At 37.9% G+C, this 18,591-nt stretch overlaps 1 gene segment (V, D, J or C); it reads right to left on the bottom strand.

Annotated features, from left to right (window-relative positions):
• Nucleotides 1–1,624: 1,624 nt before the first annotated feature.
• LOC101396755 (T-cell receptor gamma chain C region C10.5-like) lies at nucleotides 1,625–18,186 on the bottom strand. The segment is given in 5 exon segments: nucleotides 1,625–2,228; nucleotides 4,318–4,365; nucleotides 4,654–4,713; nucleotides 8,616–8,942; nucleotides 17,941–18,186. Coding segments are annotated over 5 exon segments (687 nt in total).
• Between the last annotated feature and the right edge of the window lie 405 nt (nucleotides 18,187–18,591).

Genomic DNA, 18,591 nt, shown 5'->3' with positions numbered 1-18,591 from the left:
TCCAGTGAGCACCCTACAAGCATTTGCTAGTGTTACCTCATTAGGATGCTAATCATTGAATTTGTAAATTGCACTAGAAACTTGATACTATTTAATTTGAAGGCTTTCTTCTAAAGGTGGATAACCTTAGGCAATGTGACATGGTCAAGAGCAAATGACACAGCTAGTTAGAACCAGACAAAGGAGTCGAGGCTCTAACTATGGGGTGTCAGGTGTGACCTCTGAGCCAGTGTTTCTCCCTCCACACTATATGGCAGTCATGCTGTGGTGGAAAAGTACTGGGCCAAAAAGGATGTATAAACTACTTCCTGTCTCGTAAATGTACCTGGACCTACCAGAGGCGGCCACAGTCGATTCTGAGGACATCCGGGCCCAGTCTAGAGATAGCACTGGGGTGTCAGAATGGTACACTCAGCACCATAAATGGGCCTGCTCTGCCCGAGAATCTCAGTCCATTTCATTAGCAGCCCCCAAAAAAGCAGTTGCAAATCTAGGACACACACTCACAGAATAAAGTAGGATTTCCATAGTGTTGATAACAAAGAGAGCAATGATGGTAATAACAGAGTATATACATGAGGAGAAAACATAGACTTACAACAAGTGCTAAAGAAAATTCTCACTGACTCCTTGGAGGATGCCTTTAGTAAGGAAGCAGTGCATGTTTTGTTTCTCCCAGTTGAAACTGGGTGATGGAAGGCCACATGATATTGGGTAAAATATACTGGCTCTGAGTTCAGAGAGACGTAGCTTTAAATGACAATTACTTACAAAAGAGTGACCTTGAGCAGAGAAATTAAGCTCTCCTATATCTACACTGCGGACAACAATTGTACCTACCTCGGGGAGCTCTTCGAGGATTATCAGGATCGCCTGGTGCATAGTGGAAACTCTCTGAGTCCCTATTCCATCCACATCTATCCTCTCTGTGGGGAAATAAGATTAGAGATGACTGTCAGTGCTTTTCTGTTGTGGAGTATCTACTGTTCAAAAGTAGACCTGCCAACAGTGGATGCTAATGCAGCTGAGGACTTGCAAGCACCAGGCATTATTAACTCATGTAATCCACGCACTCCAGGAGACAGCGCGCTGTAACTCTATTCTACAGATGAGGAAGTTATGGCACAGGGAGTTCAAATAGCTTGCCTGAGGTCACACAGATGTGAATACTAGACCCAGACTTCAAACCCAGACACTCCGGGTTCAGAGTCCGGGGACTTAACCCCTCCACCGCAATGCCTCTTGGTGTGAGTGCAAGTCTCATGGTGTTATTGGGAGGTCCAGGAAATATGGTGCTTGTGAAACACTAATGTAGAGCAGAGCACACACAGTGCAAGTCATGCTAGATGTTATACTGACACCATCAGAATGCCCCAAACCAAATAAGTCTGAATCTGGTGGCCTTTGAAAGAGAGATAACTTGGTGCCTTCATTTGACTGTGGCTCCTCTTGGAGACAGTGCCTCAAAGAAATCATCATGACCACTATCTCAGGGAAAGAATTAGAACTGTGGTATTGACCATTATTAAAACCAATGCTGGATTTGATAGCTCAGGTGTCATGCTGTTTCTTACCTTGGACTTTCAGTTAGATTTCATCAAATTAAAGTACACCGAGACAAATGTGGAATTTTAACTTTCTTTTATTGTCCCTATTATGAAAAACAAAGTACAAAATTCAAGTAACAGCAATGGTGGCTTCAGGGTGTGTAAAATGGAAGGCTTCAAGGCAGTCATCTCATTAAATGTCCCTAAGGGCCATCACTAGAAGCTGCATGCTGTCTGTACTCAGAGGGCGCGATTATTTGGGTTGCTGGAGGAGCTGATGGAGATCACGGAGAGAGTGTTGCTAAAGGACTACCCCTTGGCCCTGCCCCTGAGTAATGGCAGAAGTCATCGTTGTTACAGAGTAAAATTTTCTGTTTGCCTAGTGGTTTGAAAAACCATTACACAATAATGACATAGTAGAAAAGTACACACTTGAAATGAAACACCAAACCCAGAGAAAAAGCCAAGGTAGATTCTCAGTAGACACTTTTAGGCAATAAATGAGGAAGATAAATTGACTTCTTTGTGCCGCCATCTGTTACGAACTCTTTCCATTGCCACAGACTGCTGTTCTCCTGAACAGGCAGAAGGCGATGACGGCAAAGTAGATTATGCTCTTGAGGAGGAGGAGGAGGTAGGTGTAATAGGCAGAGGTGCTGGTGAGCTGCAGCTGCAGGGTGTCTAAGAGAAGACATTTGATTAGTTTCACTGGTTCTTCTGAAAGGATGGGACATATTAATCGGAGGGTGGTCACAGTTATTTATTTCAAATGCCCTACATTGCAGTGCCACCCTGCACCACTAAAACCCAAAAGTGTACATGTCTCATCATAACCACTGCAGACAACAACAAGACAACTCAGAATCCAAGTTACAGGTCATGTCAATCAACAACCTCAGCTAAATTCACTTACATCATTCCAAAATATGAAAAGTAAGCATTTCCTCACCCTCACCAAGTCTTTAAGAGATAATATAGCTAATATACATTAACCACTTATCAAATGCCAAACATTTGCTCTGAGAGTTTGCATGCAAAGCTTTAATATTATTTAAGTTTTACAATAAACTCTGAGATTATTTTCATTCCTCTTTTACAAATAAGCTGAGGACACAGAAAGAAGTAATTTGCCTAATGTCACGTATTCAGTAAGTACCAGAAACCAGATTTCAATCCCAGCAACATAACTTTAAAGAACATATTCTCAGTAATTCTGCCTCTCCAAGTGCAATAAATACCCCAGACATCAAACATTTAAGCATAAATATAATGTTGAATTCTCATTCAGAAGCACCTGAGCCATTACATGTTGTGCATGCAATGTGATTACTACGAAGGGTACAATCCAGGGAAATTTGGTGGTGTTCACAGTGGGGTGAGTGGGAGGTTTTAGTAAAGAGGGCATTATATAAAATGGAAGAGAGTGGTTAATCCAAATTCTCTGAAACTTTAGGAGGTCATTCCTCGCTCACCTGTCTTCCTAAAAGTCTCTCATTGTGGCTATGATATAATAGGATAATTGCACTTAATATCCTTTGAATTTTGGTAAGAAATATGCGATGTCAAGAAATAGTTAACAACAATGATGGTGAGCCAGACTGCCTATTCAATGAACCAAAATGCTGAGTCTCTTCCCGTGGAAATTTCCCTTTTACATATTTTATCTTCAAGAGTCAGAACTCCAGAATCATTAGCACTTGGTGTGGAAAGGGATCTCAGAGGTAAGGTGCCCATAACTCCTTGCCCTTACTCAGGTAAGGTGTTAGCTGAGGTCCAGAGCCTTCTTGATATTGGAAATGGAGGAAAGTTCAGCAGGGCTAGAGCCAATGCTTCTAGTAACTTTTGTTGTACATATGTAGAGAGAAAAGACCGGAAACCAGTACTGTGCCAGCTAAATGAGACACCCTATGCTAGACAACATGTGTAGGTGAACTTTTCTCTTCAATAACTGAGTTAGGTGTAATTATTCCTAGTCGGCAGATGAGGAAAATGTTGCTCAGAAAATGTAAGTAATTTACCCATATTCATGTAACTAATCACCAGAAGAACTGGGGTTCAAGTCCAGTCTGTGATACTGTGAAGCCCGTGCACTTACCCACCCCGCATCATGTGTCCATCGTGTCTCAGGACCTCGGCATGGGGGTTTCTTGCTCTAGGACTATATCTTAGAGGAATAATAGGGAACTGAGTGAGTGTATGAATTCTTGATTAAGATGGCCAAGTTGAAACCCAGATCTAGCTGTGTGGCATGGTGTAAGGGACTTAATTAATTTTAGCTCATTGCCCTCATCTGTAAAATGGGAATAAAATTATTGTACCACCTCATTGGAGTATTATGAGAATTACATAAGAAAATGCATGCGAAACCCAGCATAATGTGTTCTGCATAGGAAACTCTCAGTACAGATCAGTTCTTGTTATTAGCTCCTAGCAAGGACTAAAGACAAAAAAAAATCTAGAACCTTGATATCATCTATTCCTCAGTCATTAGAAACAAAAGCTGCACAAATGAATGAAAGTCTGTTGTTGAAATACTTCAGAGCCTGTCACTGCACCCTCTAATTTACAGTCATCTCATACCAAAATGAGCATTTACTCTGTTACAATGACTCCTAGGAAATGACGGATTGATTTAAAGTACCAGTCTATTCTGCAACACCCAGCCATTCTGGTTTTTCTAACTTAAACTAGGGAGGCTCAAAAGTTAAGTTTATCCAGAAGAAAAAAATGCTGTAGCATGACATAAAGGCAAACATAGACAAAAACTTACTGCTTTCATCTCTCAGACAAGCTTTTGTAAAATTAAATGCAGGGACATCTAGAAGAAATGAGAGCAAGTATTAGTCAATCTTTCATGCCTATTATTTGACATGTGATATATATGTATATGTATGTGTGTGTGTGTGTATATATATATATATACACACACATATATAAAATCTACCAAAAGAGGGACAGGAGAGATACTCGTTAAAAATATGAGCCCTACAAACCAGGAATAATTGGTTTTGTCTGCAACGAATCAGAGAATTTCAAAAGGTAATTTGATCAGAAGGGAAAAAAATGTTATAGCATGACATGAAGGCAAGGATGTACAAAAACTTACCAGTTTTCTCTGTTAGGGGAGCTATTGTAGTATAAATAGCAGTTTTAATTGAGTTGACAACTAGAAGAAATGAGAGCAAGTATTAGTCAATTATTCATGCCCATTATGTGACAGTGTGCATATGTGTTTATATGTGTACGTGTCTATGCACAAACACACACATACACACACATAATCTGTTGACAGAGAGACAGTACTTAAAAATATGAGCCCTGTGATTCCAGGAATAGTTCATCTGATTCTATGTAATTCAGTAGATCTAATTCTTGTACTGTGTTTCTGCACATGAAGATGCTGACCTTCATGAAGGATACATTTTTTTTCTTCTTTATCACAATCGGACAGTAATATCCAAGACTATCTTGTTCTCCTTCTGTATTCACACCTCCTAGCACAGTGCCTGCCGCAAAAGAGGTGTTGGAGAAATACTTGTCGAATGGAAAAATAAAACAAAAAGTGTGGCTACTCTACCATATTCAGCACACGCTGTTGACATGAAGAGTTGCTACCAAAATCAACTTATCAAATCTCAGATTCCACAACAGAATCTCAGGTTTGAAGGAGTCTGGTTAAGGCAAATTTCCCACGAGAGCAATGGAATCAGGCAGACCTTTCCCAAGCATGCATATGTCAATATCCCCAACTCCTGCACATGATTTTCTGGAACTGTGGTGTTTGTGGACATGACAACAATATGAATAAAAGCTAATAGCTATTGAGTGATTATTACCACGACAGGCGCTATGTTAAATGCTTCACGTGCGTTATCTCATTTAATGCTCCAGTCACACTGACGTGAGTTGTATTTTGGAGGACTTAATAAATAAATGGAAGCAATAGGATACATTGGAGTAAATAAGGAAGCCATTTGGTTTAAAACTAATTTGGCCTGACCCTGTTTTTCCAAAAGGGCCTGACGTGGCCTGTTGAGCACACATAATATTTACTATGCCCCAAAGACAAGAATGATGCCCCTAAAGATAGGGATGTAACCTTCCCCATATTGGCATTTCCTTTAGGATAAGCATCTCTCCCTAAACTAAGGATTAATTACCGACCTGCCGTGCTCACTTTGTGACCACTGACATGCGGAGCACCCATCTGCTGTGTCAACTAAGCATCTTGTGACAATTGTAAAAGGGACATTCCTGTCATATATGATGTACGCTCTTTGTTCCAAGATGGTATATAACCACTCTGTACACCCCTCTTTGGTGCCCTTCCTTCCTTGAGGAAGTAAGGCTCCAGGCTGGTCCTCAGATCGGGCTCATAATAAACTCACCCCAATTTTGATTTATAGATTGGTTATGGATTATTTGCATTGACAGTCTCCTTGTTACAAATGAGGAAATAATGTTGGGAGTATAAGTAACTTGCCGAGAGTCATACCAGTTATGGCAGAGCCAGCATTCAAAGGATCATTGTGGCAGATTCAGTGAGATAGTGCATGTGGAAACTACTTTGTAAAAATAATCCATAGAAATAGAATACAATCTAGAGAGAAACAACATAATTCCACCATTGTGGACACTAAAAACACCTTTTCTTCCAGATATGTTAAATATTCACAGCAAATGACCTTTTTGTTACAGGAGCTCAGCATTTCAGTGCAATTCTTTCCAAAGATAGATAGACGAAGGCACATTTATACTTCTCTGAATATATACAACCTGAGGTGAGACTTATCTACAATGTTAAATTTAAAAAAAGGTAAACACACAAAGATAAAAATTTTTTTAAAGATAATTGACTGTTGGATGGAGGAAAACAGTTGAACTCATCGTTTTAGTTTCTCCTTGTTCTCCTAGATGTGTTCATGTCCATATAGACACGGTTCTGGTATGCAAATTTACTTACTCAATGAGATATTTTTTGATAGTTCTAAAACTGAGTTTGAGTTATAGAATTTGGAATAAATTCTAAGAATGAAAATGTTAGCGTAATCATGTTTAGATGTTAAAATATCTTCAAGAACTGACTTTAATGTGCCTTAAAAGTCTCTTTCTTTCCATAACCGCGACTTATTCACTGAAAGAAAATAAAAATCTCTGATTACCAGGCAATGATTGAGGTAATAACAATAAAGTGACCGTTTTTCATAAAAAATATCAGTATATATCTGAGTTCTCTTTCTCAATCAAGGTTGATGAAAAACTTGGACCAGACTAGTTTCATCTTCTTCAAAATCACTTCTTTGATTTGTGCTTCCAAGTTATATTCTTAGCTTTTATCAAAAACAAAAACATCCAAGAAACAGCATTAGAAATTTGCTGGAGAATGACACTAACAGAAATATCTTCATTAGCTTTGTTTCCCTGAGAATCTCATGGGAGACATTTGTTTCAGAAATTAGGTGCCAAGTAAAACACATTATGAACTGGAAATTCTCTACATAATCATCACCATAGAACTTACTATACTTCTTATTTTTCCCTGATCAGTAGAAAAATCAAAACCTAATAGGACACATCAGTCCAGTTGTTATCTTAACTTGTGATTTGCATATTTGCTTCCCCTCTGTTTCTTAGTTGTAGAAATAGTAAATTAGGTCTGCTTTTTCAATCTTACAATCTTACAATTACAATTGTACAATCTTACAATCTTGTTAGTTCATTTTAGGGAAGGATATTAAAAAATACAATAAATACATAAATAAATACATCCATGTTATGTTTTCACAAGCAAGTGATTTCATTGACATTATTTCATTTGCTCTTCATCGTGGCCCCGGGAGAAAGCTAAGGCAAGTGTTGGAACTTGATTTGATAATTGGAGAAACTAAGGATCTGAGGGGATCAAGACTGACATCAGAAGTTCTGACTGGTGCACAGGAAAGGTCTTTGCACATTTTGTTCTGTGCTTGTTCCCCACTGCTTCAAAAGGAGTTGTTAACCACTGGAAAAAGTACAAACCGACTCCATCTTATTTCTGGGTGCTCTCGGGCCTTTGGTCTGTTGTGTTCATACTCAGGACTTTAAGTCCTGGGTCTAGGGAGTTACTGGACCACAGCAGGGACCAAGACCCATTCAGCCCTCTGCCCACACTGTCAAAATACACTCAGCATCTGCATCAAAGGGACTCCTTTGGGACATCACGTCTGAATCACCAGTGACCGTGAGTGACTAGTAAAATAATGTATTCTCTTACAACAGTGCATCCTCCTTGGGACAGTAATTCATCCCAGTGTGCTCATTCACATGACCCTTCCAGCCCAGGCACAGGCCGGTACTGCAGTAAAGGTTTGTTGAGCTGCATTTACGAATGGCAAGAAATACATACAATATGTAGAAGTGAAGTATGTGTGTACACATTAGCCTCAACCAGTCTCTACTTCTGAAATTTTACCTCACGATGGTATATAAAATACAAATCTGCAAAACCTAAGACCATAATAAAACTGCAGCAGCCAAATTATTCTAATTTCTGTTTAACAACTGTGATCTATCCTCCTCTAATGAACACCATTTGTCACCTAATAACATTGTTTTTGGTTTACCCTCTGAGTACAGCAAGATTAGAGTGAGAGTGGCTCTGCTTGCTGAGTATAACATTCCTGGAAGACGTATTATTTCTCTTATTTCCTGATCAGGCAAGATCATAAAATGTGGAATCCCTGTTTGAGCATTTCTTGCATGCTAAGCTTCTGAGTGCTTTCAGGTATTTTGCTTCAATTAATCTATTCAACCACTCTAAAAAACATCATTGTGACTTTAATATTTTAGAGGATGAAACTGAAGCTGAGAAAGGTTAAGTAAATTTTCTATTTCTTTTTTTTTCTATCTTCCAAAGCATATGCTATTTTAATTCTATTGGGAAAGAGAGGGACATTTATGTTACCAATAAATGGAACAACATTTAAGAAAGATTTGTATTTGTTTGTTTTTCATTAATACTTGACAGAAAATGTGAGATATTCTCTTTGAAAAAAAGTGTTCTGGGAGATTGTATTTACATATACATACCTTCAATCACTGAAGGAAAAAGAATCTCTTGATCAGTGCCTCCTCTGTTCTTCTCGTGTTGGACAATACATCTGTGTTCTTTATCCGTTGACTTTTCAGTCACGGTCAGCCAGCTGAATTTCATGTACGTGTCATCAGTCTTCGTGGTTTTTCCCTCCTGGGATTGCAGAATTCTATCGCCATTCTTTTCTTTCCAATATACCTTTATAACATCTGGGAAAAAATTCTCAAGAAGACAAAGATATGTTCCAGTCTTATGGAGGTTTATTTCAGCAATTGAAGGAAGAAAGATGGTGGGCTTGGGGGAAATGTCTGCAGGAAGTCTATCTGTGGGGGAAAATGGAACAGCAGTTAAAAAGAATCATTAGAGAAGCACAAACATTGTTTGTTCTTGAACAACCTAGCACATATAGTAAAAGGAAGAAAAGCTGCCATTGAATTAGTGCTTACCATGGCCTTTCATCCACAACAGGTTGTGAGGCATTTATTGTTCTTAATTTCAATGGGAAAAGAGGTTCCAGAGGTTATGTAACTTTCCCAGAGTCACAGCTGTTAAGCGACAGAGGCTGGATCAAAACTTGGCCTTTGTTCTTTCTCCAAATGCTAAGATGGGGTATGACTTTAAACTGCCCCATTTGAAGACAACTAACATTCATGAACACAAGTATTTTTTAACATCTCTTTTGTTCTATCATAGGGGAGCATGTTTTCAAGGTGGGTGGGTAGATGGAGAGGATGGGGAAGGAGAACAGATATCTTTGATGACCTCTCTACACATGAGAACATTTGGTCCTTTCTAAAGGACTTCCTTTTCTCATCCTATGAATTGTGTAACTCATGGTTTCTTTGGCCAAATAACACATTCTCATGTTCTACAACTCTGTGAAACCTCACTCTTCATTTAACTGTTTCTGGAATGCACCTTCTTTCTCTTATTTGCCATATAAATAAATATCAGGAGGAAGTTTTTCATTTTTCTAAAACAATGTGCAGTCACTTGTTAATGGGAATCCATTTCCACATGTGCTTGACAATCAAGTTGACATTTAGCTCAAATGTGGATCCCATGCTACGGAGTTCTCCTACTTGATATCTCATTTTATATATCATCTCAATTTCACACTGAACCACTGCAGGTTTTTGAGTTGGGCAGTACTAACGCTGGATCTCCAAATTATTTACAATGCCTTGAATATAGAAGCAAAATAACAATATTTCCAAAACTTCTATTAAAAAATTCATTATTTTCAGAAATGCTGTTATGCTAATTTTATTAAGTAAAGACATTTATAAGAATTTTGTTTCACTTTACAAAATGTTCACCAAAAGTTCATTTTATTTTGGAATTTCATTTGAAGTTTAGCATGATGAAGAATGCATCGTATTTTGACTCAGTGTCTCCCCCATAATTTGTATCTACCATAAAAGGACTAGGAAACTGAGGCCAGAGAATAATCATCCAAGTTCACATCACCGGGAAGGAAGTGGTGGAGCCAGGTCAGCCTGACTCCAAAGTCCAGGCTCTTTGACGACACCCTCTCACCGTTAGAAAGGAAATGTGTCGACTCACAAAACTCACCTGTAATCATAAACTTTGTCCATGGGCCAAACACTTTCAGGATAATTACATATGTCATATTTGAGTCCTTTATGTAAGTCCACATGGACAGAAAGCCAAATCCTATTACAAAATGTGCACCATGTTGCCTATGCCGTTCTTTGCCGTAAGGATTTGCTTTAAAACCTCTCCTAATATTTCTACATCCAATCCCCATCACACTCCTATGTTTCCTAAACATTATTAACTATTATTCCAATTTAATAGTGTGGGAGATCAAAATTAACCACCCTGAAATATATCTTTTTACCTTGATTATTTTCACTGATGGACATTTGACCTCCCCCACTAATTGCCTAAAGGAATTTAACTCTGGGTAGGGACAGACTGGCAGGGCCCTTGCTAAGCCCATTCTTTTCAAAGTTCTGTTTACCAAATATTTACATGTGTAAACGTATCTCCCTCTCTGTACTGGGAAAAGGGGGGATGACCTTATCTCTGGAAACTCTTATCAGAACAGAAGGAAAGGACTTCAATCTACGTACATTCGATTGCTGTGCTTTCTGGTAATCCCCCATAGCTGACTCCTCCCACCCCCAACATCCTCCTTTGTCTTTAGCTAAAGATAGTATTTAAGATGAAAATTTCTGCCATTTTGTTGAGAAACTCAGTTTCCCTGGTTTCTCCCGTGTATACGTGTTATTAAACTTGGTATTATTTTCTCCTGCTAATCTGTCTTTTTAATTATTTGGCCAGCCAGAAGAACCTTAAGGGAAAGGGCGGAGGGGGATTCTCCCTCTTCTCCAACAATAGCTTCTTGCCTTCCCTCTATTACGTTGAAAAATTCCATTCTTCTGATACCTACCTGTGATGACAAGTTTTGTTCCATCACTGAGGAGATTTGTATAATAATTCCACAGTGATCAACCAATATCAAAAACTTTACACTAATTTAGCTTCTCTGAGTTCTTCAAAGTCTAGGGAACTGCGGTGGCCTGCGACTCAACAGACTAGGGTTCTGGTCCCGGTACATTTTGCTCACAAATCTGCGGCTGAGAAAGTAAATGAAACCCTTTCATGCTTTATTTGCTTGAAAACAATGATGTTGGTGTAAATCAATTCAACATCCCTACCAGAGCTGAATTGAGGCTAGAATGAAATAAGATCTGAAAAGTGATTAGATTTAAAATGCTGTGGAAATAGAGATTATAATTATTATTATGGTGAATATTATCATTATCACTATTATTAACAATTTGTTTGTGATGATTGCATGCTCCAACATGATATTTTAATCTCATGGGACCAAACTTTGCCATTACTGGTAGTAATTCAGTATTTTAGGATGACAATTAGATCATGGCAATTAAGCATGTAGACTTATTCCTTCGTTTGCATTTCACTTTGCTCTAATATGTCTGGAATTCTCAAAGCCATCATTGGAAGAAATGTGTCTTTCTCTCACCCAGTTAATAGGCAATCATTGTCTTGTCTTATCCACTGCATTCCCAGTGTTAAGGAAATCAAAGGCAACATTGGCTAAAGCCTAATAACATGCAGTCAGTATATGGAACTGCTTCACCTGTGTTGTCCAAAACAACGGCTCTTTTCCCTAATCAACAGCACAATCTATTTGCATTCAAAGTTTTCACCCAAATTTCAGACTCAAACTGACATCTTTCCAGCTCATGTGGAAAGTTCAGCTTGAAACTCCTGGCAGCGGGCCTTCAAGGCAGAACGACTAGAGAGATGGCAGGATGCCTGTCCTCAAATCCTCCTATTGTCATGTTACACACTAAATGTCACCTGCCTGACCATATCTGCTAAGGGTCGCCATCTGTGGATGACACTCAATGTTATGATGCCCATAGCCTTGATGCAGTGGGGGGATAAAATGGGTTTGCTGAAAGACCATTTCTTCCATTGTACAAAATGTTTGTTAAGGCAATGTCCACTCTTTTACTTCACTTAACTCCTAAAGGACTCAGGCATTATAGTCCTTTCCTATTTTTATAGTGGGATAAACATATTCTGTTTGAAAACTTGATATGCTTCATTTCATCAGTTAACAAAAAGGATGAATTCCACTACCTTATTTCTCCTACCTTTGAGCAGAAAATATGAGCCTGTGCTTCTTGCTAGAAAATCATAGACATTTTTTCTTCTGCTTTCCTTAGTGGTTTTCATCTTCTTTTTTATTTTATGGTCTGACTGCACAAGCATATTTTGGAGATATTGCCAGTTCAGTTCCCGAACAGAGCAAATATTGCAATAAAGCAAGTTACACAATTTTCTTGGTTTCCCAGTGCATATAAAAGTTAGGTTTACACAATACTGTAGTCTATTAAGTGTGCAATAGCATTATGTCTAAAAAAACAATGTACAGACCTTAGTAAAAAAATACTTTATTGTTTAAGAATGATAACCATCTGAGCTTTCTATAAATTGTCATCTTTTTTTGGTGGAGAGTCTTTCCTCAATGCTTATGGCTGCCGACTGAAAAGGGTGGTGATGACTGAGGTTGATGTGACTGTGGCAATTTCTTAAAATAGGACAATGCTGAAGTTTACCACATCAACGGAACCTTCCTTTCGTGAACAATTTCTCTGTAGCATGTGATGCTCTTTGATACCATTTTACCCATAGTAGGACTTCTTTCCAAGTTAGAGTCAATCCTCTCAAACGCTGCCGCTGCTTTGTCAACTAAGTTCTTGTAATACTCTAAATCCTGTGTTGTCATGTCACCACTCTTCACAGCATCTTCATCAGGAAGAGATTCCATCTCCATAAGAAGTAAATCCTTATTCATTTAAGTTTTATCATGAGATTGAAGCAATTCAGTCATATCTTCAGGCTCCACTTCGAATTCTAGTTCTCTTGCTATTTGTACTACATCGGCAGTTACTTCCTCCACTGAAGTCTTGAACCTCTCAAAGACATCCATGAGGGTTAAATCAACCTCTTCTAAATGACTGTTAATGTTGACATTTTAACCTCTTTCAATGAATCACGAAAGTTCTTTTTTTTTTTGTGAGGAGATCAGCCCTGTGCTAACATCTGCCAATCCTCCTCCTTTTTTGCTGAGGAAGACTGGCCCTGGGCTAACATCCGTGCCCATCTCCCTCCACTTTATATGGGACGCAGCCGCAGCATGGCTTGCCAAGCAGTGCATCGGTGTGCGCCCGGGATCTGAACCAGCGATCCCCGGGTCGCCTCTGCGGAGTGCACACACTTAACCGTTTGTGCCACTGGGCTGGCCCCTTCACAAATGTTCTTAATGGCATCTAGAATAGTGAATCGTTTCTGGAAGGTTTTCAATTTACTTTGCCCAGATCCATCAGAGGAATCACTATCTATCTATGCCAACTATGGCCTTATGAAGTGTATTTCTTTAATAATAAGTCTTTAAAGTCAAAATTACTCCTTGATCCATGGTCTGCAGAATGGATGTTGTGTTAGGTGGCATGAAAACAACATGAATCTCATTGTACATCTCCAGCAGAGCTCTTGGGTAAGCAGGTGCATTGTCAATGAGCAATAATACTTTGAAAGGAATCTTCTTTTATGAGCAGTAGATCTCAACAGTGGGCTTAAAATATTCAGTAAACCATGTTGTAAATCGATGTGCTCTCACCTAGGTTTTTTTCTTTCATTTATAAAGCACAGGCAGAGTAGATTTCGCATAATTCTTACAGGGTCTAGGATTTTCAGAATGATAAGTGTGCATTGGCTTCAACACAAAGTCGCCAGCTGCATTAGCCCCTAAAAACGGAGCCAGCCTGTGCTTTGAAGTTTTGAAGCCAGGCATTGAATTCTTCTCTCTAGCTATGAAAGTCCTAGATGACATCTTCCAACATAAGGCTGTTTCATCTACATTGAAAATCTGTTGTTTGGTGCAGCCACCTTCATGCATTATCTTAGCTAAATCTTCTGGATAACTTGCTGCAGCTTCTACATTCGCACTTGCTGATTCCCCTTGCCCTTCTATGTTATGGAGATGGCCACTCTCCTTAAACCTCATGAACCACCCTCTGCTAGCTTCCCACTTTTCTTCTGCAGCTTTCTCAGCTCTCTCAACCCTTCATGGCATTGAAGAAAGTTCCGCCTTTGCTCTGGATTATGCTTTGGCTTAAGGGAATGTTGTGGCTCTATTGATCTTCTATCCAGACCACTGAAACTTTCTCAATATCAACAATAGGGCCATTTTGCTTCCTTATCATTTCTGTGTTCACTGGAGTGGCACTTTAAACTTCCTTCAAGAACTTTTCCTTTGTATTCACACCTTAGCTAAGTGGCACAAGAGGCCTAACTATTGGCCTATCTCGGCTTTTGACATGCCTTCCTTACTAAGCTTACTCATTTCAAGCTTTTAATTTAAAATGAGAGACATGCAACTCTTCCTTTCACTTGAACACTTACAGGCCATTGTAGGGTTTTAATAGGCCTAAGTTCAATATTATTGTGTTTCAGAGAATAGGGAGGACCAGGGAGAGGGAGAGAGATAGGAGAACAGTAGATGGAGCAGTCAGAACACAAACAAGATTTATCAATTAATTTTGCCGTCTTACGTGGGCACCGTTCATGGTGACCCAAAACAATTACAACAGTAACATCAAAGATCACTGATCGCAGATCACCATAACAAATATAATAATAATGAAAAAGTTTGAAATATTGTGAGCATTGCCAAAATGTGAAACAGAGACACAAAGCGAGCGAATGCTATTGGAAAAATTGCACTGGTAGATTTGCTCAACACAGGGTTACCACAAACTTTCAACTTTTAAAAAATGCAATATCTGCGAAGTGCAATAAAGCAGAGCGTAATAAAACAAGGTATGTCTGTACTTGGGTATTTGATTTTAGGTCATCTGAAATAGGTTTTGGAAATAGGCAGTCACAATAAATGACGAAGAGTTTGTGCATTATAGCTTGTTTCTTTTTCTGCCCCTGTGGTTGATGGTTTAGTAAGGTCTAACTTGAATATGACATGAGAGGTGGGGGACTATGTTTGCAAATATAGCTCTGTGATATAGACCCCAAACATGCAGAATTCAGACAGGCTTAAAGTGACGGAAGATAAAGTGAGTCATTCTTTCCCAAAGCTATCCTTCAGTAAACAACGGTCACGTTGTTTTAGTCCCTGTGCACCCTCTCATATTAAAAGACCCTCTTCTAACACTCTGCTGTGATCAAAAAACACTACTTAGACAAGATCTCCACCTGAAATGAACTCAATTAATGTTAGTTTCTGAGCTAGCACTGTAGAAAGAAAATAAAGAAATTATACATGGATTTGGTAGATATTATTTGAGACTAAAGTCTCTATAGTTTATGCTTATGTTGCACATTCATAGAATAATAGAATAAGTGAAAAAAATATGTTCCTTTTATTTTATAAATGAATAATTGTCTCTTTAGATAAAATATCCAGTGACATCATCCTACTGTGATCACAAAACAGACCCTCAGCCCCTGGGATGACTTAGAGACTTGCTCTAATGTAGATGCATGTGAAGACTCTGAATAAAATTTTTAATGAAATGTGAGGGTAAAAAGAGAAATATTTCTCAACTGATATTTGTATTGATATATTTTTTAACTCTGTAGCTATAATCTAATTAAGAGATTAAATGTGATAAGTGTATATTATACTTTTATCTATATCACTATAAATTTACATGTTCGAGTTGCAAAATTCTCTCTTTTTTTTCCTTGTGGATATTTCTACTTGAAAATGAGAGATCACCTTATATTTAGGCTAGTGATATTTGACATAATGCTTATTATAGTCTAATCATTTTTAGAAGCAGGTAACAATTAGTCTTAGAAATTGAAAGCTTTTTCCAAATACTGACCATTTGTTCTAATGTGACCTATAGATTGGTAATTAACACACTTATCTGTACTCCTGATTTCATAAAGAATTCCAATGGTGGTAATTTGAAGTCTGGGGAATTGACTTTTTTATCACTGACTATGTTGGTAATTTCCATACTTAATTTCACTTAATCTTCACAATATCCACTTGTAATGGTTGTTGCATGGATAGAATGAATGGATGGAAATATATCAAAATGTTAACAGTGACGTGTCAATATAAAGTTTTAATTTTTTCTTTACTTTTTTATTCTCCAATTTTTTCATATTGGGCAAGTAGTGTTTTTATAGTTTCAGTAGAGCAATAGTGAGTGAATCACAATTTATTGGCCTAAGAATAATCACACAGAAGGTGATAGACCCAGAATCAAAGGCCATATTTTTCCCTGCACCGCACTTTCCAAAAAACAATTTTCAGGACCCACATGAATTATATTTGTGTCACTGTTATTTAATTTGATTGCTACAGTTTACACTGAATATATATAATCAGTTGGGGGAAAAAAGCACCAGAAAGTTGCTTTTCAATTTATGAATGTTATGTTTATGTGATCACAACCACTATGGAAACCAAAATATATAATTTCTTTCATTTTTTCAATGCTTTATCAACTTTGTGAAAATTCTCTAAAAACTTTCATTTCAATGGATCTAGTAGGCTAGGAACATCCTTGCGAGATATTTTCCCTCATTTAGGCAAGATTTCATCTTTAAGGCTCATGAGGATAGAACAAATTTACTGGATTGCATTCAGCAAAAAACAAACCCAGCTAATGACATTCTTGAATATGTTTGCCCAGTTAAATATTTTAATACTTGATGTTTATCATCCTCTCACCAAATGACAGGTTTAGCAATTTTCGTTCGTTTTTTCCCATTGGTTATTTTTGGAATCAAATAAATAAAATATCTAAAATTCATTACAAATCTTTCAATATAGAAATACCAAATGGACCTAATGTCTCCACCCTTCAGAGACTCAGAATTGTTTTGGTTAGTTGACTCCGTGTTAATGTCCTCCTTGCTAGGTCAGGCAGAGAACTGCCTCCAAGGACCGGGATGGAGTTAGAACACTCATCCACTAGACTAGAAGCTGTGGGAATGCTGGAAATTGCTTTATCTGTGTCTTGTCCACCATTTAATCTCTATCATCCAGAACAGAAACCGTCTTCAATGAATGTTTGCTGACAGAATGAATGAGCAAATGAAGATGTAAAAACGTGAGGACAATTTTCGTGGACATTGGAGCTGAAATGGCTTATTGAGCTTACAAATTCCCTTAAAGTGGCCCATCTCTAGGCAATACAAAAAGAGTTTTGACAGCATAAATTTTGACTGATCTCAGCCTACCTCTAAGATGCTAGAGTAATAAGAAGTGAGATGTATTGATGTTCTACAGCCATTTACTTTAAGAATTAGTTTTTTGCACTGTTGTTACAGATGAGATGAAAACCAATAATGTAGATTTTGCAGGTTAGTTTGAGAAAGGAGCAGTATGTTTTATCTCAAAATATAGAGAATAGGTAATTAATAAAGGTGTCTCTCACTTAAAAGAAGGTCTACAAGAAAACTATCTTGAACTAATAACTTATGTCAATGGTTTACAGATATGATCCTCAAAATATCTTAATTTCTAGCCTGAGTCTAACCTTGTGTGTGTGTGTATTCTAAAAGTAGAATTTCAATCTGCTTACAATCAGGGAAGTGAAAAAAGAATTAATGAATGTGGTTTATTTTCATATAGAGTGACCAGTAGCTGCAAGCTTGTTTTTCATATGCTGAAGCCAAGTATGTGGCAGTCAGATAAGTGTGATCCTAAGCTGTTTTGTCTAAAAAGCACCTATCACTTTTTCATTAATAGGGTAAAAATAGAAAAAGGTTACTTACCAGCGGGAGCTACAACAAGCTTAGTTGGTCCTCCAAATTTCTTGATCCAGCTAGAGCTATCACACTGGTTACAGCTTTTACAAAAACTCAGCTTCCTCCTAAGCTTCATGATGTAACTATCAGTGAAAAAACTGTGTACTGGCAATTTGATCTTTTGGCTTACTTTGGAGTCCTCGAATACAAGTTTTGTGGCATCAGATATTTTATAAGTTTTCCTCAGATAAATTGACCCAAATGTCTGTTTTCCAACAAGGCACTACACTGAAAAACACTGATGGAAAATGGAAAGAATAAGAGCAGAAAAAGAAGAGATCAGGCCCAAGTGGTCAACCAACTACTTTTCTAAATTACTAGGAAAAGCCTTCAGAGAATTAAGACTTTTTTTTATCTCCAGGTGTTCAATTGTGTTGAAACTGCTGAGTAATTGCATCAAAGGAAAGGCCCTTTTGTTCTCACAACCACCAGGGCTGCTTCATTAGCAATTTGGGAATGCATTTCTGAAAGGAAGAAACTCTTCAGTAACTGAAATGGAAATATGCCAAAGCAAATATACTTGAGAAATGTGAATAAATTTTTCTATTTTTAATAAAGCTACTTTTACTATTTGGCAATATGCTTCTCTACCCAGCAATGCCAAATGAGAAAAAAATT

The sequence above is a fragment of the Ceratotherium simum genome, chromosome 1 (assembly GCF_057802395.1).
Source record: "Ceratotherium simum simum isolate JZ-2026a chromosome 1, ASM5780239v1, whole genome shotgun sequence".
In the NCBI taxonomy this organism is placed as follows: Eukaryota; Metazoa; Chordata; class Mammalia; order Perissodactyla; family Rhinocerotidae; genus Ceratotherium; species Ceratotherium simum.
This window is presented reverse-complemented; position numbering and strand designations above follow the sequence as displayed.